This window comes from Bufo bufo, chromosome 9 (genome assembly GCF_905171765.1).
Source record: "Bufo bufo chromosome 9, aBufBuf1.1, whole genome shotgun sequence".
In the NCBI taxonomy this organism is placed as follows: Eukaryota; Metazoa; Chordata; class Amphibia; order Anura; family Bufonidae; genus Bufo; species Bufo bufo.
The window spans coordinates 154,841,728-154,869,714 of NC_053397.1; the positions used below are offsets into that span (position 1 = coordinate 154,841,728).

Sequence of the window (27,987 nt, forward strand, 5' to 3'; positions counted from 1 at the left end):
GCTGCAGTATATATTACAGGCATGTTTATCACTCCTACAAAACTGCTATGATGTACAGCATTTAGCTCCCAGATGATTGCCAGACTGAGTATAGTTGTGTCCAGCTGAGATGTAATCAAGACTGGTGCCATTCACTGAAAACTCTCATAAATGTGACAAAAAACAAAAGTATATCAGAAAGTTGCTGAACTTTTTATCAGCCCCCCTGATATGAGCATCAGGCTTTTTTGTTTACATTTTCACACTGCAAGGCGGAGGCTTCCACCTAGCAGTGTTGCCGGTGACGTCACCAGCATTAATGGGTTTTACAGGCTAGGGCAGCGCTAAAGCCTGTGATTAGTGACGGTGACGCCCCCGCCCCCATTGTAGTCATGGAGCGGCAGCGCCGCTAGTGTGAAAGTAGCCTAACCTGGATTGAAAATCTAAATTAACAAGTAGAAGTTTGTTTGTTTGTTTGTTTTTTCTGTGCAAAACAGTTATGTAATACACCATATCACTGCAATATGGCATGTTTGTGCATAACACACTAACCTAACGGTTTTTATTCAGGCCATCCAAAATCACCTTGGAGAGGAACTGCTACAAGATCTCATTAATTTCTGTCTCATCTACATTGCTATGCTCAAGCTGCCCAAGAAACGGTAATTAAGAACAACCATTGTACAAAGCAAGCCTTAGGTCTGCATAGATTGTCAGCTCTTGTGATCATAGTCCTCACTCCTCTTGTTTGAAATGCTAAGTACCGTAGTTTGTTACCCTGTAATGTCTGATTTTGTTTTGTCCACATTCCCTCTGAATTGTAAAGCGCTGCAGAGTATGTTGGTGCTATATAAATACAGATGTGTTATATTCCATTATGCTTGTCAATCTGCAGGGGAACATTCATTGAATTTCGCAATGGAATGCTGAATATTTCTCCCATTGGCCGTAGCTGCAGTAAGGAGGAGAGGATTGAATTCTCTGAAGTGGATAAAGTAGGTGATGAATCTAAATAATAGGATCTTTAAACAGAAATATTCAATAGATAAATGTTAAAGGGATTCTGTCACCAGGTTTGACCCCTGTCAGCTAAACATATGCTGATGTTCAGGGCGTCTTCACGATTCCTAATGTGGGCTTATAAATGTCATCTGTGGGCTTATTTAGCTAAAAAACAGCTTTTACTAACCTGTCAGTCAAACAAATAAGGTGCCCAAGGGGATGTTAATGGATGCAAGATGCCCGCCGCACCCACCGCCGTTCGTGCCCAGCGCCGCCTTTCCGGACTTCTGCGCCGCCTCCTAATCCTCTGTGCCGCCTCTCGCTCTCCCTCCCTCCCCCCTCCTCCTGCTGTAAGATCTCGCGCTTGCGCACACGGCTCTGCCTGATGCGCCCGTGCGGACTTCTCCATTTAGCTTCTTACAGCGAAGTGCGCATGCGCCAGCACTTCGCTCAACCCCTGTATGCGCGAGATCTTATAGCAGAAGGAGGGGGAGGGAGGGAGAGCGAGAGGTTGCACAGAGGATTAGGAGGCGGCGCAGAAGTCTGGAAAGGTGGCGCTGGGCACGAACGGCGGTGGGTGCGGCGGGCATCTTGCACCCATTAACATCCCCTTGGGCACCTTATTTGTTTGACTGACAGGTTAGTAAAAGCTGTTTTTTAGCTAAATAAGCCCACAGATGACATTTATAAGCCCACATTAGGAATCGTGAAGACGCCCTGAACATCAGCATATGTTTAGCTGACAGGGGTCAAACCTGGTGACAGAATCCCTTTAAGGATCTGCCTAGGTTAACCTCTGCTGTTGATTCTTTATCACAAGGAGTCATTATTGTCATCCATTATATTACACTAATTTACGGTACCTTTCGTATGCTTATTAATATATTTATACCTGAAGCAATATGAAATTTATATTTCTGGATGAAATCTGGCATTTTACATTTTGTTATAAATATCTTATCACGTGGCATTTTTATCATTTGCTGCCAGGATTGTTCAGAACCTGGTAATTACACTGGGTACGTAGACATGGTGTCTTCTATTACATTTTTATGCTGAATAGAGTGCATATTTAAAAAGGTATTCCCATCTCAGAATTGATGCCATACTTCTAGGATATACCATCACTTTGTCATCAGCGGGGGTCTAATTTGTAAACCAGTGCTGCTGGCCCCGTTATTATCAGGATTGGCGCATAGTCTAAGTAGTTACTCCCCTGCCAATCACAAATTGGTGGCATATCCTTTCACTTTTTGAGATAAGAATACCCCTTTAATTGAGTACATGCACTTTAGTAGAAGATTCTAGAACTACAAGCAGGTTTAACCTGTCGTTGGGCAAGGCAACCAACATGGTCTCTGATCACTGACTCATTGTTTGCAGAAAGAAAAAATCAGGGAGAAGTTTGTGGCTGCTCTACAGAGAGAATTTGCAGGGAAAGGCTTACAGTTTACCAAAGGTGATGTAAATGGTTTATTAATTTTGCAACACAGCACATTCACTTCTATTTTGTTTCTCATTTCTATTGTCATTGTATTTTACCTGTTAACTAATGGTAGTTATTTTATTATGTATTTACAACCATTACCAAACATTGTACATGGATTAATGGGGTGGCTAGGAACCTTTGCCATAATTGGGAAACGCTCTGTAGGAACTCTAGCTGTTCTTGATTTACATGGATAACCATTCACCTGAATATCCTCCATGTAATATTACACTTTCTGCCGCTTCCTCTGGCAAAGAGCTGTTTGCCGGGGTGCTAGAAGTAGGACCCCGGGTGATCAGTGCATTTTGAAAGGGCTTGTCTCCCATATATTTACACCCATATATTTACACACATATATTTACACACATATATGCACAGAATTTAAAAGCAAAGCGTACATAAGATGTGTCTAATCCATACACTTTACTGGTACAGTATTATGTTGCGGTTTTTCTGCTTGAGAATCAGCATGGAAAAAACGTGCGTAATCCGCCACATGTGCAGGTGAGGTAGCCATAGTGTGTATTATCACTAAAGACATGCAGAGCCTCAGAGGCTATGTCAAATGATATAACTGAACTGAAATTATATTCTTTTTTTCAGATTAGAACTTCAGCCTATTAGTTCTATAATTCTGATTATTTTAATGATCTTTTCCGGTAATCATCTTTCTTCCCCATTCTTTCTGAAACCCTTCTGCTCTTTCTCTTTACATGCTACCAACTCTCATATTAAGGCCTCATTCACATGACCATATCTGTTTTGTGGTCCGCATATCACAGACCTGCAAAACACAGATACAGTCCATGTGCATTCCACAATTTCCTGTTCTGCACATCCCCTACTATGTTAAAAATGCCTATTCTACTATGCAAAATGGACAAAAATATCACATGTTCTGCTGTTTTGTTGGAGGGTGGAACAGAACTATGGATGTGTTGTCCACATTTTTTGCGGCACCATTAAAATGGATGAGTTTGCATCAGATTTGCAAAAAATACAATCAAATGTGGACCAGAAAATACTGTTATGTGCATAGGGCCTAAAGGTGGGTTTACTCATAGGCTTTTGCTGTTTTTTTTCTGCACCATTACATTTTCTGTGGCGTTTTGTGCACACAAACTTTTGCTGTTTTTCTTTTTTTTCCAAAAGCGCAGGAGGCTGGTATTTTGATAACTTCTCCACGGAGGAAAAAGTACCATTAAAAACCGTTAGGCTGGGTTCACACCTGAGCGTATTCGATAGGCGCTGTTTACAGGCGTTTTTATCGGGCATTTTTGAGGCGTATTTTGGGGCGTTTTTGTATTTTGGAAACGCGCGTCGTACGCGCGTTCTTGTTATTGACCACAGAGGCGTACAATGAAAAACAGAGTTGTTACGCGCGACAATACGCCCCAAAGAAGCTCCTGTACTTCTTGGGGCGTAGGGTGTTTTACAGCGCGTTCGTACGCGCTGTAAAACGCTCAGGTGAGAACCATGCCCATAGGGAAACATTGGTTTTTGCCTGTTGAGTGTTTTATAGCGCGTATGAACGTGCTGTAAAACGCTCAGGTGTGAACCTAGCCTTAGTGGTCAAACAGATTGGCTCAGATTTACTAATCCTGTTGATGACATAAACTTGACAGGCTGTCTAGACCTGCACCAGATGAATTACAGGGCTCAGGCTAGATGATACATCTGGATATACACTTTTCTCTGAATGTATACAAATTATTGGTTGGCTTAGTTTGTGATCAGATTTTAAGCTGGAATTGTCTAGCAATTTTGGCACAAAGCAGCGTATCTTAGGCCTCACCCCTTTCCCACAAATCTCTGTCCCTTCCAAAATAGTCCCGTGCCTTTTCAACCAAGTCGGAGAACAGAGTAGAAACCCTAGTTGCTTAAAATTGGCTCCAATTTGTGCCACTTTTTAGGCGTATACAGATTATTAAATCTGGGCCATTGTTTTCAATAAACGGCCAGGAAAAAATACTGCAAAAAATGCAGGTGGCAAAATAAAAACATGCAATAAAAAAACACCAGGAAAAATTAACATGTCTAGGGACCCTTAGGGTACATTCACACAACAGTGGAAAGTTGCTGTGTGAGCGGTGCAGAAGGATCTTTCAGGGAGTATGGGAGGCAGCAGGACATCAAACAATCATGCTGGGAGCATCAGGATATCATTGAGGAGCAGAATGCCATTGGGTAGAAAGTGTCCCGCATGTGCCTGTGGTGAGGCTTTTATTTTCCCTTTGGCACTAGTAGGGGGAATTATATATACTGAAGGCTTAAAGGGGTGCATTCTATATACTGATGGAACTATGGGGGCCATTATATATGACAGGGGCACAGTGAGAGGCGTTATATATACTGTGGGCATTGTGGGGGGAATAATGTATACTGAGGGCACTACAGGGGTTTAAAAAAGCCAATGAAATTCATCAATTTTTAACATAGACATGAATGGCACTTGCCCGGCCACTTCAATGGGGCCAACTGAAATAGACGAGTGGCAAGTGCGAGTGTATATTTTTAGCAGCCCCCATGGTGTGCCCTCCTTCACTTTGCTGGCTTAGTTTATGAGATAGGTGCGGTTCCAAGAAGTCTCTATCAGACAGGGGTGGCATATTCTAGCGATATGTCGCTATTGTCTGAGACAGGAATACCCCTTTAACATCGTTATATATATTATGCTTCCCCAAAAGTGCCCTCAGTAGATATTATGCCCCCCAAAGTGCCCCCAGTGCAAATAATGTCCCTACCCCCGGTAGTGCCGACAAATTTAAAAAAAAACTCACCTCACCACAGGCAAACATAGGAACACTTGCTCTGCACTTGAGGCAATGGGAACTGAAGGTCTCAGCGTGATCATGTGCATTCTTGATACTGAGAGTCCAGTGTGGAACAAGACCAAGTATTCCCACGCATACCTGAGGTGAGGTGAGTATTTTTTTTCATAGTGTGTTTGTTTTTTAACAGCCGGGTGCCGTGGGATCTGTCTGCTCATCCAAACAGCCAAAAACAGGACGCTCAAAAACTGCCAAAGGAATAGCCCCATAGACTTCAATGGTTCTGAAAACGTTGTGTGACCGCTGTTAAAAAAATAAATAAATGCTGCCAGATGGTCATGTAAATGTACCCTTATCATCACAACGCATTTCACCATGATGTTAGGCTTTGTGCTTATGATGTGCTAACTAAACCTCACCAATGTAAATTATCATCTAAACTTCCCCCTCTCTTCAACATGGCTGAACTTATATATTGATCTCCTATTTTCCTAGGTGGGATGATCAGCTTTGATATTTTTCCAGAAGGCTGGGACAAACGTTATTGTCTGGACATTCTGGAGGAGGAACGGTTTCTAAGAATTCACTTCTTTGGCAACGAGACTTCACCGGTGACGTTAAATTCCTTTTTATTTCGTTCGGAAAAAAACTTCACAAATAGCAGTGTCATAAACACACACGTTACCTTAAAGGGGTTGTCCCATTAGGACAACTTATCCCCTATCCACAGAATAGAAGATGAGTGTTGGATCGGCAGTGGTTCAGTACTGGGGCCCCCGCTATCATGAGAACAGGGGCCTGTGCTGGCTGTTTGAATGGATCAGCAGACACATATTTGTATCTACTGTTCATTTAATACAATGGGAACTGCTAAAGATAGCCAGTTTAAAGGCGCACAGCTATCTCCTTCAGCCCCATAGAGCTGAATGGAGGAGCAGCACGCAAGGAAAAAGCAGGTCCTTCGTTCTCATGATTGGCCAAGACCTCATTGGTCAGATGCCCCCTGATTAGACATTTATCTCCTATCCTGTGGATAAGGAATAATTTGTATTCATAGGAAAACCCCTTTAAAGAGTAACTATTGTTTACATAAATCTATTGTATAAGAGAAGATTATTAAGGAAAAATGCTTCCATCTCCACTTACCAGGCTCCTCTCCTCCTGTCCCCAAATTTCCCTCCTCTTGAACTGATCACTCCCTCACAATTCACTGATAATTTCCCTAATGCCTCCATACCGGCACTGATAAGAGCTTGATCCCGCCTCCCAGGGACCGGAAGCAACAGCGGAAGCCAAAATAAAAAGACACCTGCTCCAACCTACTCCAGTTGTTGTTTCCTGTCCCTCAAGACGGGTGGAAGCCTTGTCAGTGCGCTGACTAAAGATTCTGATGCGCTCAGCCTAAGAATCCTTCCTCTTTTTGGGAGGGCTGAGCAGGGGACAGAGGCTCCGGGTGGAGCATGGGCTCTCCTTCTCTGTCCCTAGGAGTAAGTCCCGCGTTGGGCATCCCGGGCTGTACTTACCAATGGGTAGAGGGGATCGACGCCTAGCGCCTCTTGTAGGAGGTATCCTCTGTGGGCAGGATGATTCGTGTGACGCGCCGCACTGCCCCTCCTTGGCTCACTTCCGGCAGTGGCTGACGTCATGCAGGTCGGCCGGCCGGATGGGGCGTGGCAAGGAGGAAGCGCGGCGTATGCTCGGAGCTGGTGTGGGGGCGGAGCCAATAAAAGCAGGGCGCTGAGTTCAAATTTGGCTCTGCTTTCCCTGGGAAGAAATGCTGTGGCAAGGATCCGGACCTTCTGATCCCTGCAAAGATGTCCTCCACTGATGCTGATGCCCCACGCAGACCTGATGATCCGTGCAAGGCCCTCAGCCCGGTAAGTGACCTTCTCCAATTTGGGTTGATGGAGGATTTTCTCCTATCCCATGATCACCACCTGGGTGCTGGTGTGGGTCTAGTTCTAATATAATCTATATATTCTTTAGGTAAAAGAAGCTGGCCCTGCAAAATCCTCTAGTGGTGAACCCACAAAAAAGAAATGTGTGATGTGCAGAAAGGGTCTCCCCCATTCTAGTAAAAAAAAAATTATGTCCACCAGGTACGGAAAAAGTGGTGGCGGAAGAGTCACCATCTTTTATGGAAAACCTTAGAACCCTTATTAGGGACAAGGTCAACTCAGCAATAGACCAACGTATGGCACCCTCCTCTCCCCATCCATCTACTTCAGAATCCGTGGATCCTTCCTCAGACGTATTTGACTTGGATGAAGGAGAACTTTTCTCTAGTGACTCTGATTCCTCAGATGACGGCACCGGCCGTCCGTTATTTTCCCCGGAGGATACAGATATTCTTTTAAAAACTATTCGGGCAACTATGAAATTAAAAGACACCAAAGAACCCTTATCTATCCCTGACCAAATGTTTCAGGGTTTGGGTAAAAAGAGAAGACGGGTATTCCCCATTCAAGATAATATAAAGGACGTTATATCTAGGGAATGGAAAGACCTGGAGAAAAGACCTGTTATTTCAAAAGCCTTCAAACGAAAATATCCGTTTGCAGATTCCAATTGTGAAACATGGGAAAGAACCCCCAGAATTAGATTGATGCCCCGATAGCTAAAATTTCCAAAAAATCCTCCCTCCTCTTTGAAGGACCCCAATGGACAAAAAATTGGAGAGTCTTCTTAAAAAATCTTGAGAGGCGGGATCAGCTATGTTCAGACCTGTCGCAGCCACCTGCTAGGTCCCTTTCTGTCTGGATCAATCAGATGGAAAGTCACTTAGCAGCTGGTACCCCCCCCCCCCCCTCCTTCCCCAAGAGGAAATTATATCCTCTCTCCCGGTTTTGAAGCAGATCTGGTGAGACTCTCGGCCAGGTCTACAGCTCTATCGAACGTCATCCGTAGAGCCATATGGTTGAGATCCTGGTCGGGGATGCGGGCTCAAAGAGTCGCCTTGGTGCTACTCCCTTTGAGGGGGATAAATTATTTGGATCCGCATTAGACGATATTTTGGATAAAGCCTCAGACAGAAAAAAGGGGTTTCCTTCTGAATCCCTCCTGAATTCTCCTCTTTCAGGATTATTACATGGTAACAGTCGATCTGGCGGATGCATATTATCATGTTCCCATTTACAGCAAGAGTCAAAAATATCTCAGGTTCGCTGTCTACATAAAGGGAGTGCTCTGTCATTTCCAATATCGGGCTTTACCTTTCGGCCTCTCCATTGCGTCACGTCTGTTCACAAAGATTATGGCACATGTAGTGGGCTACTTTCATCTAAAAGGAAAAATGGGGGTCCCCTATCTGGACCACCTTCTAATTACTGCAGATTCCTATTCTCGTCTCATGGACTATCTCAGAATTGTGAAAGAAACCCTGGCCTCCTTGGGGTGGGTTATCAGCCAGGAGAAGTTAAGACTAATTCCAAGTCAACAGAAATGATTTCTAGGTGTACTCCTGGACACCCACCATCTATCTTCCTTTTTACCACAAGAGAAGCAGATAAACCTGGTAGCTCGGGTTAGAATCTTCTGTTCCAGAAAGACAGCATCGATAAGAGACGTCATGCGCTTGCTGGGACTCTTAACATCAACAATATCCTCTGTGAATTGGGCTCAGGCCCTGTCACGGGTAGTACGGGGAAGAAAAGACAACCAAAGGGAACAACAACAAAACAACTACAGACTAGGCCCCAAGCCTAGGGAATAAAGAGGTCACCTCCTAGCAAACCCTGACTCTCTCCCTAAACTGCTAATCACATGTGCAAGTCTCAAAGGTAGAAATGCACATGCACGGGAACCTAAGACTGCTGACACACTGCACCAAACCCTCAGCTTAGGGAACAGGGAAAGAGGCAACTGGCTCCTTCCAACCTGAAGGAGCCAGTGTCTCCCTGAGGCCTAGTCAGGACAGACACAAGAAAAGGGAAAGGACTTAGCTTGAGAAGCAACTGGAACAGGAGAATCACCACACAAGCAGAGCACTCCTCAGAAGAACTATTAGCCGCTGGAAAACCAGTGAAAGGCGGAACGTATAAAGGGGCCACCAGACTGATAATGAGCAACACCTGCGAAGGGGTGGAAAACTGTCAGCAACAATGAAAACAATAGAGATCTGTCAGATCGACTCCTGAGTCTTCCGTCTATCTGAACTTCTAAGATCTCTCCCAGGGCCGGCGGTGACAGTACTCCCCTTCTACGGGTGACCTCCGGGCATCCAGGACCAACATTATCAGGGTGGGCTCTGTGAAAGGCCCTCAGCAGCCGACTGGCATTCACATCAGTCGCTAGGACCCACATTCTCTCCTCCGGACCGTAACCCTTCCAATGAATGAGGTATTGAAGGGAACCCCGAAGGACACGAGAGTCAACAACTTTGGAAATTTTAAACTCCAGATTCCCGTCAACCATGACAGGTGGAGGTGGCAAGGAAGATGGTACAGCAGATTCCACATAACTCTTTAGCAAAGATTTATGGAAGACATTATGGATCTTCCAAGCCTGCGGAAGTTCAAGGCGAAAATAAACCGGATTAATAATGGCAGAGATCTTGTATGGACCAATAAATCTTGGACCTAACTTCCAGGATGGCACCTTCAACTTAATGTTCTTAGTGGACAACCACACCAAATCAGCCACATTCAGGTCCAGACCAGACACACGTTTATACCTTTCGCCCATCTTTTTTAAATTGATTTGAATTTCCCGCCAGATAGATGACAAGGAAGAAGCAAATCTCTCCTCATCAGGAATACCAGAGGAAATATTCCCAGAGAATGTACCAAACTGAGGGTGAAACCCATATGCACCAAAAAATTGTGACTTATCAGTGGACTCCTGACGACGGTTATCCAAAGCAAATTTAGCCAACGCCAAAAATGAGGACCACTCCTCCTGATTCTCAGCGACAAAACACCTCAAATATGTCTCCAGATTCTGGTTAGTGCGTTCAGTTTGTCCGTTCGACTGAGGGTGAAAAGCCGAAGAGAAGGATAAACGAATCCCCAGGCAAGTACAGAAAGCTTTCCAGAATCTGGAAACAAATTGAGTCCCTCTATTAGACACCCCATCAGAGGGAATGCCGTGTAATTTCACAATGTTATCAACAAATGTCCGAGCCAGAGTTTTGGCATTGGGTAAACCAAAAAATGGAATAAAGTGTGCCATCTTACTGAAGCGGTCGACCACCACCAAAATCACCATCATCCCAGAAGAACTGGGCAAATCGGTGATAAAGTCCATAGACAAGTGCATCCAGGGTCGGGATGGGATGGACAAAGGAAGAAGAGATCCTGAGGGCCGAGTATGAGTCACCTTGGCACGTGCACAGGTCTCACAAGCTGCCACATAGCCCTCAACACTCTTACGTAAACCCGGCCACCAGAATCTCCGAGAAATAACATCAACAGTGGATCTGCTCCCAGGGTGTCCAGCAAGGACAGTATCATGATGTTCCTTAAACACCTTGTGACGAAGCTCAGAAGGAACAAACAACTTCCCTGGGGGACAGGAATCAGGTGCCTCTCCCTGAACTTCTAACAACTCCGCCTCTAGTTCAGGATAGAGGGCGGATACAACCACCCCATCAGCCAAAATCGGACCAGGGTCCTCAGTATCACCCCCCCCCAACACCCCCAGGGAAGCTACGCGACAAGGCATCCGCCTTGACATTCTTGACCCCAGGGCAAAAAGTGACAATGATATTAAATCTGGTAATAAACAAAGACCATCTGGCCTGTCTTGGGTTCAAATGTTTAGCCGACTCCAGGTAGGCCAGTTTTTTATGATCGGTACAGTAATATGATGAATTGCTACTTCTAACCAATGACGCCATTCCTCAAAGGCCAACTTAATGGCCAGCAGCTCTCTATTGCCAACATCATAATTTCTCTCGGCAGAAGAGAGTTTTTAAAAAAAAAAAAGCACAAGGGCGCCATTTGCCAGGAGAAGGACCCTGTGACAGAACTGCACCAACTCCCACTTCTGATGCGTCCACCTCAACAATAAATGGCTGAGACACATCAGGCTGCACCAAAATTGGAGCAGAAGAAAAAAACATTTCTTTATAGTGGAAAAAGCATGTAACGCCTCTTCCGACCAGACAGAGAAATCCACCCTTTCTTAGTCATGTCAGTCAGAGGTTTGACAACAGTGGAATAATTCAAGATAAATTTTCTGTAGTAATTGGTAAACCCCAAAAACCTCATAAAGGCGTTCGGATTCTCGGGCAGATCCCATTCCAAGACCGCACAGACTTTTTCGGGATCCATGCGAAAGCCTGACCCAGGAAAGGAATCTCTTGAACAGCAAACACACATTTTTCTATCTTGGCATATAACTTATTCTCCCGGAGGATCAGCAAGACTTGTATCAAATGATCCTGATGACTCTCCATGTCGGGCGAATAAATCAATATGTCATCCAGGTATACGACAACAAACCTTCCCACCAAATGATGAAAAATGTCATTGATGAAATGTTGAAATACTGCCGGGGCATTGATCAAACCAAAAGTCATGACCAAGTTCTCAAAATGACCCTCTGGGCTATTAAACACAGTCTTCCATTCATCCCCTTCCTTGATCCTGACCAGATTATATGCCTCTCTTAGGTCTAATTTAGAAAACACCTTAGCTCCAACAATCTGGTTGAACAAATATGGGGAAGGGGATAAGGATCACGGATAGTGATGCGATTCAACTCTCGGAAATCTAGACACGGTCTCAATGTCCCATCTTTTTTCTTTACAAAAAAGAACCCCGCCGCCATAGGTGACTTAGATGGTCTGATGTGTCCCTTTGCCAAACTCTCAGTAGTATACTTTTGCATAGCAACTCTTTTGGGTTCAGACAGGTTATACAACCAAGACTTTGGCAACTTAGCTCCGGGAATCAGATTGACAGGGCAATCATATTCTCTATGAGGGGGTAATTCCTGATCCACACCCTCAGCTAACACATCAGAGAAATCAGAGAGAAACGGGGGCAACATCTTAGTGGATATCCCAGCAAGAGATGTGACGAGACAGTTGTCCATAAAGTAATCACTCCAGCCCTTGATCTGTCTCGCTTGCCAATCAATGACAGGATTATGTTTGGACAACCATGGCAACCCTAGAACCAGAGGGGCCGGCAGACCCTTCATTATAAAACATGAAATACCCTCAACATGAGAATCCCCCACCTTTAACTGGATATCCTGCACCAGGTAGTCAAAGATTTTTGAGAAAGGGGAGCCGAATCAATAGCGAACACTGAGATCTCTTTGTCCAGTGCATTAGATTTAAAACCATGCATCAGGACAAACTGGTAATCCACAAGACCTACAAAAATCGAAGCTCACAGGTACCAATACAAAAGATATACTTTATTGAGTCACATAAATACATACATAAAAGACGTTGTGATTAAAAAGGTGGCAGCAAGAAAAACACCATCCCAGTTGCACACTAGCTACAAGTTGTAGTATGGTAATCAACACTTGGAAAAGTCTCTATATATAGCGTCTACAATGTCTATATGTAGGACGATAAGTCTCTACCAGAAATAACAACAACAGTCTAGGCAACAAATATCACAGAAAGGTATAGTGTCCATGAATGGGGACATAAAATCCTACAGACTGCTGACAATGAAAAAATAATTGCCATATACAAGGGAGACTCACCTATGGAGCTAGTGTATCCAAACCCGGGATGGCGTTACCCCAACGCGCGTTTCAGTGTATTCTAAAAACTGACTGCAGCCCCATAACCATCAGACGGCATCTGAGATTGAAGGGCTTCAAAAACAAAAAACTTCAAAGACCTCGTCTCCTTGAACGCCACAGAACTGCTTGTTTGGACCACCAAAGAGCACCAAACATGAGACATTCAAAGGTGGAAGAAAGTTTTATTCTCTTGATGGTCCTGATGGTTTCCAACGTTACTGGCATGATAAGCAGATCCCACCTGAGATGTTTTCTACTCGCCACAGTGGAGGGGGTGCCATAATGGTCTGGGGTGCTTTTTCTTTCAGTGGAACAATGGAGCTTCAGGAAGTGCAGGGGCGTCAAATGGCCGCTGGCTATGTCCAGATGTTGCAGAGAGCATTCCTCATGACTGAGGGCCCTCGCCTGTGTGGTAACGACTGGGTTTTTCAACAGGACAACACTACAGTACACAATGTCCGCAGGACAAGGGACTTCTTCCAGGAGAATAACATCACTCTTTTGGCCCATCCTGCGTGTTCCCTTGATCTAAATCCAATTGAGAACCTTTGGGGATGGATGGCAAGGGAAGTTTACAAAAATGGACAACAATTCCAGACAGTAGATGGCCTTCGTGCGGCCGTCTTCACCACTTGGAGAAATGTTCCCACTCACCTCATGGAAACGCTTGCATCAAGCATGCCGAAACAAATTTTGGCAGTGATAAACAATAACAGCGGAGCTACTCATTACTGAGTTCATGTTTGGAAGTTGGATTTCTGTTTTGGGGGGGTTTAATTTTTTTTTGGGAGGTGTGGTCCTAAACTTTTGATCAGCTGAAAAACAGCCTGTTTCAGTTTATTTGTTGTTTTCCTTAAATTGAATGCTCAAAAAATGTTTTGTCTCACTCCCATTTCTTTTTGTTGCATGTTAAAGCTCTACTTGGAACCTTGTTAAGATCCAGCCATGCTAAATATGATTTTTTGGCATTTTTCAAGTGGTCTTAAACTTTTAATCAGGACTGTAATGAGGAAACAAGGAAATGCTTGAAAAACAAACTCTGTTTATTTTAGCACAGAGAATTTTTTTTTTATATATATATATTTTTTAATATAAACAATAATGTTAAAACAAAAAAATTACAAATTAAAATAACATCTCTCGGTGACCCCGTTGGACCCTGAAACTGGGGCCCAGGGTAAGAGGGTTGTGAAGGGGGTCCAGAGTGGTGAGATGCGGCAGGTTGGGATGTGGAGGGGCCAGGCTGGCCATATGGCGTGTCGCCATGATACTGGGCATATGGGTGACTATGTTGCCCATAAAATTCCCTTGTGGGAGGCAACTGTGGGGCCCCTGTGGCATCTGGGAAATTTGCGCTTGCCGGGGGCCAGACATGTGCGGAGGCTGGGGGCTGAGAGGTGGACGAACTGCTGGTCCCTTCAGCAGTTTCTTCCATAGCTTGCGAGGCAGGAGGCTCCTCCTCGCAGGTACTTGACTGCTGTGGACCACACTGTTCAGCCTCCTACTCAAGGTTGTCCTCCCTTCTGAAATATTGAAACAAACATAACATGTACATTAATATATGAACACACCAATATGTCCTAAACCAGGGATGCTCAACCTGCTGCCCTCCAGCTGTTGTAAAACGATAACTCCCACGATGCCCTTCTGTAGGATGATAGCTGTAGGCTGTCAGGGAATGATGGAAGTTGTTGTTTTGCAACAGCTGGGGGGCCGCAGGTTGAGCATGCCTGTCCTAAACAATTTTTTATTATATTACTATCATCATCAAAATATTTTCTTTACATAATACTATTTTAAACCAGACCGATTAACACTCCTGAAATGTGTAATTTAATTTTTATCATGCATTACCCATGTAATAACATTTCTGGAACATCTATTGTTATGGCTCAATGTTGTGCCATTCCTTTATTAATTATAAAGTCGAACTTATGAATGATTTGCTATTAGCCTTCTGTTTTAAAAGCGTACAGAGGGGTAGTTAACAAGTTGGAGGTGTGTACCTGCACACCTAAACATGGCTGCACTGATTGGATAGAATGAGTGAGTGCAGGTACAACCCCTCTGTACCCTTATATTATTGAAGTCTAATAGCAATTCAATTATAACTTCTAGCAGGAATAATAAAGGAACGCCACTACATAAACAGTCATAAGAATAGATGCTCTTGAATTGTTATCATATGGGGAATACATAAAGCTATAAAAAAAATTAAAAAGCCATATTACATATGTGGTCATGTAGATACATTATGGAAATTAGAAGTCGTATAGCTGGCCTTTGCAAATAATCCGATTCCACTTGGAATATTTTTGAACTTCTTATGCAAATACAAGGAGGAATTGGATTGGTTGCTTTCGTCTACTATGACATTTCTAATTTACACATTGGTACAAATTACATTACCCACATAGTACACATACAGTGTGCACTGATAAACATGTAGTCGTCATTGGTTATAATGTACTTACAGACGCTGCTCTATTAACGGGTGCAGGAACATTAGTTGCTCTGAAAAAAGATAGGGCCTTTTCAAACTTGCCCCGGATCCACTGCAGCGTTGCTGATGTATTGGTTTCCGGTATTGGTCCCGGCAGCTCCTCCAGCGACTCTTTACTTCTTCAACTTTTAAAAAACATACAAAAAACAAACAATTACCAAACTATACAATCTTGCAGAAGATAATGTATGCCATGTGCTAGGCTAGGGAGGACAGCTAGGATCAAACATGTATAGATTGTCCACTTTACTTACTCAACCTCTGCTGACTGTGGTGTTGACTACTCTCCCAAGTGGTCGGAAAAAGTTCCTTGCAAATTTCTTCCCATGCTTCCTCCTTCTTGGTCAAGTCGACATATTCTGACGACCTGCTGTCCCAAATACACGGCCTCTCCTTGTCCAGGATGATGAGTTTCTCCACATCCATGGCTTTTGGGGCCTTTCGCATTATGTTTTTAGCTCCACAAGGGCAATACTGAAATGTTCCTGCTCTCCTTACCATGCAGAGCCAGCTGCCAGCCAGTGAGAACTGAACTTCCTGTCTTAAATCCCTTCACTGTTGCTAAGTTACTTGCGTTTCAAACGCAATGGAACACAGTGCATCCGGATGCAATGCGTTTTTCACACAGCCCCATTCACTTCTATGGGGCCTGCGTTGCATGAAAAACGCTGAATATAGAACATGCTGCAATTTTCACGCAATGCAGAAATGATGCGTGAAAAACATCTCCATTGAAATGAATGGGTCAGGATTCAGTGCGGGTGCAATGCGTTCATCTCACGCATTGCAGCCGCACGGAATACTCACCCGTGTGAAAGGGGCCTAAAAGTTTAAGTGTTGGCCCTTAGTGCTTTTTTGGACATCAGGGTGGCAGAAATCCCCCTAGTTGGGAGATTCCTTAAAGACGCAAGCAGGCTGCATCCTTCCTTTTTTGTTAAAGTTCCTCCCTAGGATTTAAAACTGGTCCTCTCTGCTCTAATGTCTATGCCCTTTGAGCCCGTTTCAGAGATATACCTAAGATTGTTAACGCTAAAAAACACCTTTCTTATCGCTATAACCACGGCTAGGAGGGTGAGGGAGATCCAGGCCCTTTCCTGTAAGCAGCCTTACCTCGCTGTTTTGGATGATATGGTAATTCTTAGACTCTCCCCTGCTTTCTTTCCGAAGGTCTTCTCGAGGTTTTATCGCCAGCAGGAAATAGTTTTACCATCCTTTTGCGCTTCTCCAGCTTCAGATCAGGAAAGAATGTTTCATCATCTAGACCTCAGGCGTTCTCTTCTACAGTATCTTGAGGCTATAGATTCCTTTAGAAAGTCTGATCATCTCCTTGTCCAGTTTCAAGACAAAAAAAAAGGGGTCTTGGAGCCTCTAAAGCTTCTATAGCCAGATGGATATAACATACCATCGTCCTGTGTTATAAAGAGAAAAAGGTTAGCGTTAAAGGCCCATTCCACTAGGGCTCTGTCCACCTCTTGGGCGGAAAGGTGATCTGCTTCTGTGGATCAGATATGTAGGGCTGCCACATGGTCCAACCCCATGAAATTCTTTAGGCATTATAAACTTGATGTTATGGCTAACCAGGATTTGGCTTTTGGACGAAAAGTCCTTTCAGCTGTAGTCCCTCCCTAACAATCTCTTCTCTGAAAATCTCCTATTAGTGCCGGTGTGGAGGCGTTAGGGAAAGATGACAATTACTCTTACTGGTAATTTGATTTCCCGTAGCATCCATAACGGCACTGGGGTTCCCCCCCCCAAAAAAAGAAAAAATGTTCCTTTGTATATATAGACTTTTCATAGATATACTGTAGTTGTGGGTCCTATTCACAGTTTATTTATATGATATTCTTTTGTTATAAGTTATCTTCGGTTCTCTGTTATTAACTGGAGTAGGTTGGAGGAGGTGTCTTTTTATTTTGGCTTCCGCTGTTGTTTTCTGTCCCTGGGAGGCAGGATCAAGCTCCTATCAGTGCCGTTGTGGAGGTTATGGGAAATCAAATTACCGGTAAGAGTAATTGTCATCTATCTGTACACAGAAGTCTGTACTCTGAAAAATACTTTTAATGTCGCTGCCCATAGAAGTCAATAGAGAGGGGAGGAGAAGGATCAATATGATCATAAAACATTACAGTTGACGCTCTTTTTATTTATTGAAGCCAATATAATGGTTTCTAATACCGAACAATTATTTCTTTAACAGGGTGGTAATGACTATGAGATCTATACTGATCCAAGGACAATTGGACATACGGTTGTATCACCTGAGGACACTGTGCGGAGGTGCCGGCAACTCTTCTTTTCAGAAAGAAACAATGAACTTTAAATCTCGTTCCATAGTTTTAATGGAATTAGACTAGTGACTAATCTTTAAATACTAGAGAAGTGGGACCATTGTGGTTGGCCAGAGATCAGAGCTTTTTCTTCTGTAGGTACTGATAGAAATGTGTCCATGGAGGAATTCTAGAGAAGTTTTCAGCTGCACATGCATTGGCTGGATCAAGCATGGTCTCCAGAATGTTCAGTATTTCATTAGAGAACAAGCCAGGATAATACACAAGATGCTTCGCTATTACAACTGATGAAGATGAGAATAATAATGAAATGACATATTAATGACGTTTCTCTGAAACATTTACCCAAATGCTAAATATTAATAGGGATAAATAAAATTGTTTACATGACAAATTGGATGTCATCTCATCTAACATTATGGTCTTGTTGTGTGGTGTACTAACTGGTGTTTTGTTGTAACACTCAAGCCACATGTGCACAAATATTCTGCATGTGTAACCTTCATATTTGTTGGTATCTTTAAAGGGTCACTGGGTTTTCATAAAACTTTTGATATGTTATAGATCAGGGGTCAGCAACATTCATCACTCCAGCTGTTGTGAAACTACAATTCCCAGCATGCTCTATTCATTTCTATGAGAGTTCTTAGTAGAGCAGAGCAAGTATGCATGCTGGGAGTTGTAGTTGCAAAACAGCTGGAGTCCCGGCGGTTGCCGACCCCTGTTATAGATGCATATTACATCTCAAAGGTTCTGATTGGTGGGGGTCTGAGCGCTGATTGCTAGAACGAGGAGAGATAAGCACTTGCATATCTCACTCTCTCTTCTCTTTGCAGGGGACAGAATATACAGGGTGGCCCACAAAAAATTAGCCCGCCTTTAATGTCTCCAAATGAAATTGCCTAATAATAAATCTAAGTCTTAGTTGCCCATAGCAACCAATCAGAGATCAGCTTTCAGGGCTCTGAAAAAAAATTAAAGCTGAGCTCTGAGGCAGATTTACTATTAGGCGGTTTGATTTGGAGATATTGGAGGTGGGCTACTTTTTCGTGGACCACCCTGTACTTTATAATGTAGGGGACGGGCCTATAGACCTTATATTGAATTTGATCCCGCTTCCATTCCTGCAGGGAGGAGAGAAAGTGTGATATTGTATGTGAGCGTTTCTATTACCTCATTCTAACAGTTGGTGGGGATCTCAGCACTTAGACCCCCACCGATCCAAACCTGATATGTCGCTATGAGAAAAGTTTTTGTTTGTTTTTTAAATCACCCTTTAACTGATATGTATAACTTTTCCTCCTATTGTCATTTGTTGCTCTTAAATATTTTTTTAAATGTTTGAAGCAACTATTCAACTCAATATACAATTCATTCGGAAAGTCTTCTGACTCCTTCACTTTCTTTACATTTTGTTATGTTGTGGCTTTGTGTTAATATAAAAAAAAGTTCACACTTTTCTCCATCGTTCTGCACTCAATACCTCAATACATAAGAAAACACGCCCACTTTCAGAAAACTGGCGAGCATAGTGCAGAGCAGAAAAAAGTTGCAAATTTGTGCGCACTTTTAGAGTTTGGGACTTTTATTGGGACTTTTTCACTCCATTATTCTGACCTGAGCTAATGATAAATCTGGCCCTTTGTCTTGTTGGAAGGTATTCTTTGTATGTTGATCCATTCAGCTTTCCCTCAACACTGACCAGTCTCCCTGTCCCTCTGACTGAGAAACACCCCCACAGCATGATACTGCCACCACCATACTTCCCTGCAGGGATGGTATTGGGCAATGCCTGTTTTTTCTCTCCAAACAGAACACTTAGAAATGAGGCCAAAAAGTTAAATCATGGTTTCATCAGACCAGAGAATCTTGTGTCTCACAATCTGAGACTCTGTTTGGTAATATTTTTTTAAATTTTTTTTGCAAACTCCACCCAAAGGTGGGTTTTCATGTATATTTTACTGAGGAGGAGCTTCATTCTGGTCTTTCTGCCATAAAGCCAAAATTGGTGAAGTGTTGCATTGATGGTTGACCTTCTTAAAGGTTCTCCCATCTGCACACAGGATCTTTGGAATTCCTCCTTGGTCATATCTCTTACCAAGGCCCTTTTCCCCACAATTACTTTTTTGGTGTGGCGGCCAGCTCTAGGAAGAGTTCTGTTTATCAACTGCATTTACCACAGGTGGACTCCAATCAATGTGTAGAAACATCTCAAAGATCAAAGGGAAAATGGAGGCCCTCAAAGCGAAATTTCAAGTTTTATAGAAAAGGGTCCATGCAACATATATTTTTTTCCTTTTTAATAAATTTGCAAATATTTCTAAAATTCCGTTTTCACCTTATCAATATGAGATATTGAGTGCAGATTGATGGAGGAAATCTTGATTTTGTTTATTTTAGCAGAAGGCTGCAACGTTAAAAAAAAAATTCTGAAGCACTAAATGCGCTGTAATTTTGCAGTAGGTTTAAAAAAATTTATACTGCAATTACTTATTTTACTTGAATGTATATGTGTTTAATGAGCCCCTTTATGAACTTAAAGAGCATCTTTCAGCATGATCTACTCAAAAAAAAAAACAGGCATATTGCCTGGTAGGGTTGATCATACTAAGTAAAATAATATATTTTCTGTTTTCTGCAGAGATATATCCATTTTGATATTTATGTAAATTATCTATATGGAGCACCAAGGTGCTGGTCATACCACTTGGAGCACTGTAACGCAATGCCCCCAGTGCACTCTTAACTCCCTCTCCCCTTTTATTGACAGGGCTAAACATCTCATCTAGCCCTGTGTTTTCGTGCCACTTCCGAGGCCAAGTAACTCAGTGCTTGCGCAGTGAATCAGGTGCTGCTTTCTGAGCTTTGAAAGCAGCAGAAGATCCAACTCAGGGACTCTGTACTGGATTTGATGAGTGCTGCATTCTGAGCTCATCACCGCTTGCGCAGTGGATCATCTTCTGTTTTCCAAGCTCAGGAAGCAGCAGCTGATTCACTGCAGAAGTGCCGACTTGCTAAGCCTTGGCACTTGCACGAGAACACAGGCCTAGATAAGATGTCTAGCTCTGTCAATAAAAAGGAAAGGGGAGTGAAGAGAGCATAGGGGCATTGTGCTAGCAGTGCTTCTAGTACTATGGCCAGCTCCACCCCTACCAGGCAATATGCATGATTTAATAAGGTTGATCATGCTGACAGATGCTCTTTAAACACACTACACCTTAATTTTACAATCTACCCAGTATAACATGAGTCTGCCCAAGCATCTCTCTCTTTGCTGATCAGGCAGGCAAAGTCCTTTACAGTATAGCATTAAACATGGTGCAAAACAGTTGTAACAACTTATAACAAGAGAGATTCGGACTGCCTGAGTGCCAAAAGGAGAGATACTCAGACAGACTTGTGTCATGTTGCTGAGATCTGTACATCAAACTAGCGGTTGTGAAGAAGAAGTAAATTATTGGGGGTCGTAGTGAATTCATACAGTTTGCATAAAACTGCATCTTCTGCTTTGCCCAGAATAACCATAATATATTTTGAATAGGGTCATAAAATGGCAAAAACTAATACAGTACATTCAGAATCAAAATATGAAGTGTATATAAACTCCGTCATAAAGTTGTGAGCAAAGTAAAACATCAATTCAGTACAAGAATCTGCTTTTGTTATGACACTGTATTAGCCTTTGTTCTCATCTGTGTGGGCCAATCCGTATTTGATCCATCACAGGAACAGAAAAATGTAATGCAAGCCAGAGAGGGATCCATCATATGATCATTAGCCATGCCCATGAGAGTCCATTGACTATAATAGGGTTTATTGGGTTTCCGTCATGGCGTCTGTAATTTTACCAGACAAAATGATGCAGTATGCTGCACTAATCTATCTGCCATGTTTACATTATCTGCAATGGAGGCTCTAAATTGTGCCTCCAAAGAAGATTTGAACAATTGTGCAGTTTTTCATTTGTTTTTAGATACCTTGTGGTGCACTAAATGAAAATGATCATGTCTGTACTCTGATTTTCTCTTATTCTTTTGTTCTTTCATATTGATTTGTATGTAACATATGACTAGAATGGCATCAGTAATAACTGCTCTGCTGCTGGTATTCAGTGCATGTAATGGTTTATTTCTGCTATGGACAGCTTGGAAGTACTATAGTTGCTGTAACGTTCCACCAAATTGCTGCCAATTCTGTATTGGAATATATTAAGTGAATGGAGCGGAGTTACAATACCACGCAACCACGCACTACCTTGGATGTGGCATTGTTTTTGCAAGAAAGCAGACAGGTTTTTCTAAGGGCTCATGCACACGACCGTTGGGTGTTTAGCACTCCGCAAATTGCGGATCTGCAAAACACAGATGCCAGCCGTGTGCATTCGGAACGGAAAGGCAGACCCCTAATAGAACGGACCTATTCTTGTCCATAATGCAGACAATAAAAGGACAGGTTCTATTCTTTTGCGGAACGGCCATGTGGACATACAGACATGGAATGCACATAGGGTCATTTCCGTTTTTTGTAGTTCCATTGAAGTAAATGGTTCCGCATACAGGCTGAAAAAAACATGGAATGGACCCTGAAAAAACATGCGTTTGTGTGCATGAGCCCTTATCCTGTACACATTTGCAGCAGTTTGTTACAGCAAGTGGGATTCTGATTACAGTGCTGTAAATTAACCAAAGCCTATTGAAGAATAAGAAGAAAGCCAAGGGCAGTGTGATTTTTTTATGGCATACTGCAGCAGATTTGTCTAGTTTTGCTTCTGTGCTAGTAATGGTGGTAAATAAAACCAATATCTCCGACTCGTTACTTAGCCTGGGTAGCTAACACCAATAAAATGCCAAACGAAGAATGAGCATACATTAATGTGGAAACTATTATTTCCAGCATGATCACTGTGGCTGTATCTACTGTGTTACAGTTTTATAGTAAGCTGTAGTGGATATTGTTGCTTTATGCAAGTAAACTTAATAAACAGCTTTTAAAGGGAGTCTGTCAGTATTCTGCCCGTGCTAAACTGCTGATGGCATTAGGCAGGGGCTGAAGAGAGAAGTACAAAGATACCTTTGGTGAAACTTTTATCATCAGGGTAGGGTGAGTATTATGTTTTTTTCTGCCAAAATATGCTCCTGCAATGGAGGCGGAGTTTCACTGTGAAGTGCACGCTGTTCTCTGTATTGAGCTGCTTTACAGTCCCTCCCCTCTGCTCTGAGTGACAGCTGTAACATCCAACCAGGAGACCATGACAGCTTGTCAGTCTGGTAAACCAGGGGCACACAAGCAGTGGCCGGGGGCCACATGCAGCCTGTGATACCATTCTGTGTAGCCCCCAACCATCTAGATACAGAAATGCATGTCTGTATGTGGCTGCTCACATGTAGCTTCCATGCCAGAGAGATACGGGGTGCCACATAGCTCAGGAGCAGGATTCACGGAGTGCCCTATATATCAGGAGAATGGGATCCCGTGAGCCCTGTTTGGCACTCCAGAAAGTATATGAATTAGATGTGCAGTCGAGAAGATAGAAAAAAGCTGCCACCCACCGCTTAGGCGGTTTTCTGATCTTAGTGAAAGGCCTGTCCGCCCCAGCCCTGTAAGCATGTACCTATTGTCACAAATAAAGTGATTATATGTAGAAAACCTGCAACTGGTGAGTGCCGCTGATTTTTTCTATCTTCTCGACTGCACATATATATTCGCTGTTGGAAAGCAGGCACCACCGTATTGTTGCCATATGCCCGATTTACACAGAGGACAGTAAATAAGATATAACCCAGCGTTTCATAAAGGGGAGTAGTGCCGTCTGGACTATCTTTACTTTTTGTATATGAATTCGACATCTGGCCTTCCCTTCTCCACAGAGTGCCGATTGGGAGTCCTGGAAGAGGAACTGGCACTTTTCATATGCCATAAATGTGTTAGATGAAAAAATACTCCTTTATGCTTCACTGTGGCGCTTGGGAGTTGTTCAGTATGACAATTTGGCCCTCGGACCAGAAAATGTTGTGCACCCCACTGTAAAGAGATATTCAGGAGATGCCTGTAAAGAGAGCTTGTAAATATATATGTGTAAAGCCTGTGACGATGGGACTATATTTTATATTGTGTTTAAAAGCTGCTAAAAATACTTTTTAATAGATGTCACTTTATTCTGTACTGTGAATCAATAAAATGATTTCTTTTTCCATTTTGTGTAATTTTTTTCTCACATTGTCAGCCAATGTTACTCCTCTGGGGATTCACATCAGCGTTTCCCTTTCCGTTATAGCATTCCATTCAAATGTGATTAAAATGGAAAATAACGGAATTGCTATAATGGAAAGCCAAACTGAACACTTTAAAAAGCATTCCGTTTTAATCTGTCCTAATAGTTGAATAGACAAAAAAAAAAAAAACAACAGAACCTGGAAACAAAATATTGGTTTCCAGGGATTTTTTGGTCTATTCAACTCTATTAGGACGTATTAAAACAGAATGCCTTTTAAAGTGTTCAGTTTGGTTTTCCATTATAGCAATTCCGTTATTTTCTAAAATGTCAAAGAAACCAGAAAAAAATGACATCACAACAATCAAAACATTAACATTATTTAAAGGGGGATTCCCTGCTATGGATGTTTATCACCTCTTCATCACATCTAATGCATTTTGTATTGTGCTTCAGACATGTTGGCTGCCATAATTTTGATTGTGTCCTTAAGCCTGTATTACACGTTGCGAGAATCAACTGAAAAATGTTAATATTGTTCACAAAAGAGAGATCTTCGCACTGTGTGATCCTTTCCAACGCAAAATCATTTGATTTTTACTGATCATGATCTTTCAGCAGGCTCAAAAATTGTCATTCATCAAGCGCATATCTGGCTACTGTAAACCGGAAGTACGTGAATGAATGAATAGCGAAGAAGTGGAGATCTTACCTTTGGGAGGTGGTACTGTTGGTGGCACAGTAGATTATATAGTAGGTGGTCTGAAACCTCTAAACACACGTTTTTGATGATACTATACACCTTTGTCACACCTACCACTTCCCCAAAAGTCCACTTCCATGAGCTATAATCATTGTGTGTAATATATGCATTGACAAACAATTAGCAAGTTTAGAAGGATAGAATTGCTGATTGCTACAGTAATGTGAGCACTAATACAGCCCTTGGTGTAAAGACCTATCTGAATAAGGTTGCTTTGTTGTGCTGCTGCATGGTAGCAGGTTTTACAGAAGTGTTGCAGCACTTTTTACTGTTTACCCTAAATGTTCTGTTTCCCATAGTATATCACTGTAAGGCCTGGTTCACATGTGCGATGAGAACTCCAGCACTCTGATGCGGTCACTGTATCCGGCATATATGCCAGCTTTCGACTGGACAAAAAATACTATACAAAGTATTTTTTGTCTGTCCAAAAGCTGGCATGTATGCTGAAAATGGGGTGCATGGTGGTATCTGGCTACACCAGATACAGTGAACTACAGCAGTCTGTTCCTAGCTGAGATGCGAACACTGCCTAAGGAGTGAGGGTTTGCAAAACAAAATGAATATCAGTGGCTCATATATATTAACCCTTTTTCTGTTTTTCCACAAAAATTTTATTAGTTTCAAATAAAGTGATTACAATTCTTTAAGAGTGTTTGTAGTAATATATCATCTAAATACATCAACGTGAATAGATAATACCCTGAATAAAGTTACCGTTTACTGACATTACAGAGACAAGTGATGATGCATACATCTAATTGTAAATATGAATGAACCATACCCATAGTATGGGAACTCTTAAGTTCGTATATGAAACAAAACAAAGGTACAACTAAACATAAACACAGAATGAACGGGTGTCCAAATGGGTGACATATACTTTGTAGAAGTTGACATATGTGAGTACTGGCATGCAAGCTGTTGCCATGGGGGCCGTTAGGTTAGAGACTTAGCTACGGGTAAGTTATATCCTATACCATCTACTAGAGGTCCACACTGACCATAATGCATGGAATTTTGTCATGGAAGGTTGTTGGGTATGGAGCATCTTTTCGTTTATGCAGGTGGAGTTTACCAGGGCAATCACTTTGTGTATAGTAGGGGTGCAGGGGCTTTTCCAATGTCTAGTGATAACCAGTTTGGTTGCCATTAGTATATGAGTGACTATCGTTCTATACTGGTGCCCTAAAGTGTCCAGTCCTATAAATAGAAGTGCTAACTCCTGCGTTAATGCAAGGCTGATGGGAATAAGATCCGTTATGAGATTCTGAGCGTTGTTCCATAACTGGGAGATCTTAGGGCATGACCAAAGTGTGTGATAAAGAGATCCTCTGTCCCGCACCCTCTCCAGCATTCAGGATGTGATGAAGGGAACATCCTATGTAATCTGGTAAGGGTTTAATACCATCTGAGGCTAGTTTTGAAGATCGCCTCCTGGTGCGCCACACACCGGAAAGCAGTGTTGGCGATACGGAAGGCCGCCTGCCATTGATCCTCTGAGAAGGATTGGTTGAGATCCGTTTCCCATCTTATCAAGGGGGCAGTTTAGTCCATTCCTTTCCTTGGGTAAGGATGTTGTAGAAGAGGGAGATACCTCCTCTTTTGGGGAACCTGTCATGTAGATATCTTTTAGCTATCTTGGGAATTTGTAGTGAGGTTTTCTCTCTCCTCCCCAGGAAGGATCTGATCTGCAGGAATTTGTAAAATTCTTTGTGGGGGATTTGGTATGTGTCATGGATGTAGGAGAAGGATAATATATTCTCCGGGCCTATCATAACCTTTACTGACTTTATGCCCCGGGTGGTCCACATCCGGAGGTCCATATTTACCCTTTTTCAATCCTAGAGATAGAATAAGATCAAGGAAGAGAATATCGTGGAAGTGTTATACTATTTTAATGTCCTTTAAATTGCTATGGGTTCATTTTACATACATAGTCAAAGGCGCAACAATCGTGGTGGCAGGGTGTGTGACCAAGACAAGACCCGGTGGGAGACCCGAGACACATCACAGCTGCGTGCTATCATCACTTTCTATGAGCCTTTCAGACAGGGACGTGAAGACCGCAAATATTTTGGGTGTAATAATGGGGGGGGGGGGGGGGGGGGGGGGGGCTTACAACAGTCCAGTTACACCACCGTACACAATAAATCAAAAATTACAAATCACTGAAGTAAGACAATGCTATTCATGCCATTTATATAAACTGAAGCAGAGAAAAGTGGAGCAGTTGTCCATAGCAACCAGTCATATTCCAAAGCTCATTTTTCATCAGCCCTTTTAAAAATGAAGGTGATACTCTGGTTACTATGATCAACTCCTCCACTTACCTCCACTTTTTCTTTATGCTTTTACCATAATGTCAAGTGTGTGCCAATAATCCCAAAAAAAGAGTTTGTTTTATTGCATTTTTATTTATTGCCAACACATGAACAGTAAAACAGACAGACATGAGTTTAGATGCCAACTGATGTATATAACAATTCCTTGCAACAAAGAGATAGACATTAGCATGTGCCATCAGTACTTGAATGAGAGTATAGGACAGTTCATTTTACTTTTGTGACATACGAAGCAATCATATACTGACAAAAGTGAATCATTATGAATGCGCCTGAAAATGTAAAAGTGGCCATATAGTAGAAAAGAAAATGTGAAAGTGAAAGCCAGTTTGATATTCTCTTTTTGCTTCTTTTCAATCCTAAATATTTATATATATATATATTTATTTATTTATTTTTTACTTCAGAAAGTGCAGTCATATTGGTTGTCCCTTCAGAATTAATATCCCAGCTATGGATAGGAAAACCAAACATTGCTGCTCTTACTGTTGAGTAATGGTAGTTCAGTTCTTGATATCTCTAACAATGCATCAACATCAGTGCAAAGAAAAGTAAAATAACTAAATTACCAAAATAATACCAATTCTCTAATGAATAAACCTTCATACAAGCAGTTTTCTTTTTTCATTAAAAAAAAAGTATTGTGCAATGACACAAAGATCAGAATATCTAAGGGTATGACCACAGGGCACGTTAGGAACCTCACCATCTCATTTCCCAATAGAATAGAAATCTGGGGAAATAGATTTCTGAGAAAGACCTGGCACTTTCAAAGTTGTGATGACTACACCTGATTTACAGTTGGCCGCCAGTAAAACATGTCCTGCTGCTGACCGCATGGGTTATACAGTTGATCAGCTACTTGCGGTATATGTTCAACCTAATTCACCAAATGTATCACTATTTGAAGTTAATCAGAATGCTAA

At 42.4% G+C, this 27,987-nt stretch overlaps 1 protein-coding gene across 1 annotated transcript in view; it reads left to right on the forward strand.

Moving 5' to 3' along the window:
• Positions 1–18,136, forward strand: part of PMM1 (phosphomannomutase 1) — a 56,995-nt gene extending 38,859 nt beyond the window's left edge. The window contains exons 4-8 of the mRNA XM_040407856.1: positions 550–641; positions 875–974; positions 2,365–2,440; positions 5,737–5,852; positions 17,652–18,136. Of these exons, the coding sequence (XP_040263790.1) occupies positions 550–641; positions 875–974; positions 2,365–2,440; positions 5,737–5,852; positions 17,652–17,774 (507 nt within the window). The 3' untranslated portion in view covers positions 17,775–18,136. The remainder of the gene's footprint in view (positions 1–549; positions 642–874; positions 975–2,364; positions 2,441–5,736; positions 5,853–17,651) is intronic.
• The last annotated feature ends 9,851 nt before the right edge of the window (positions 18,137–27,987 follow it).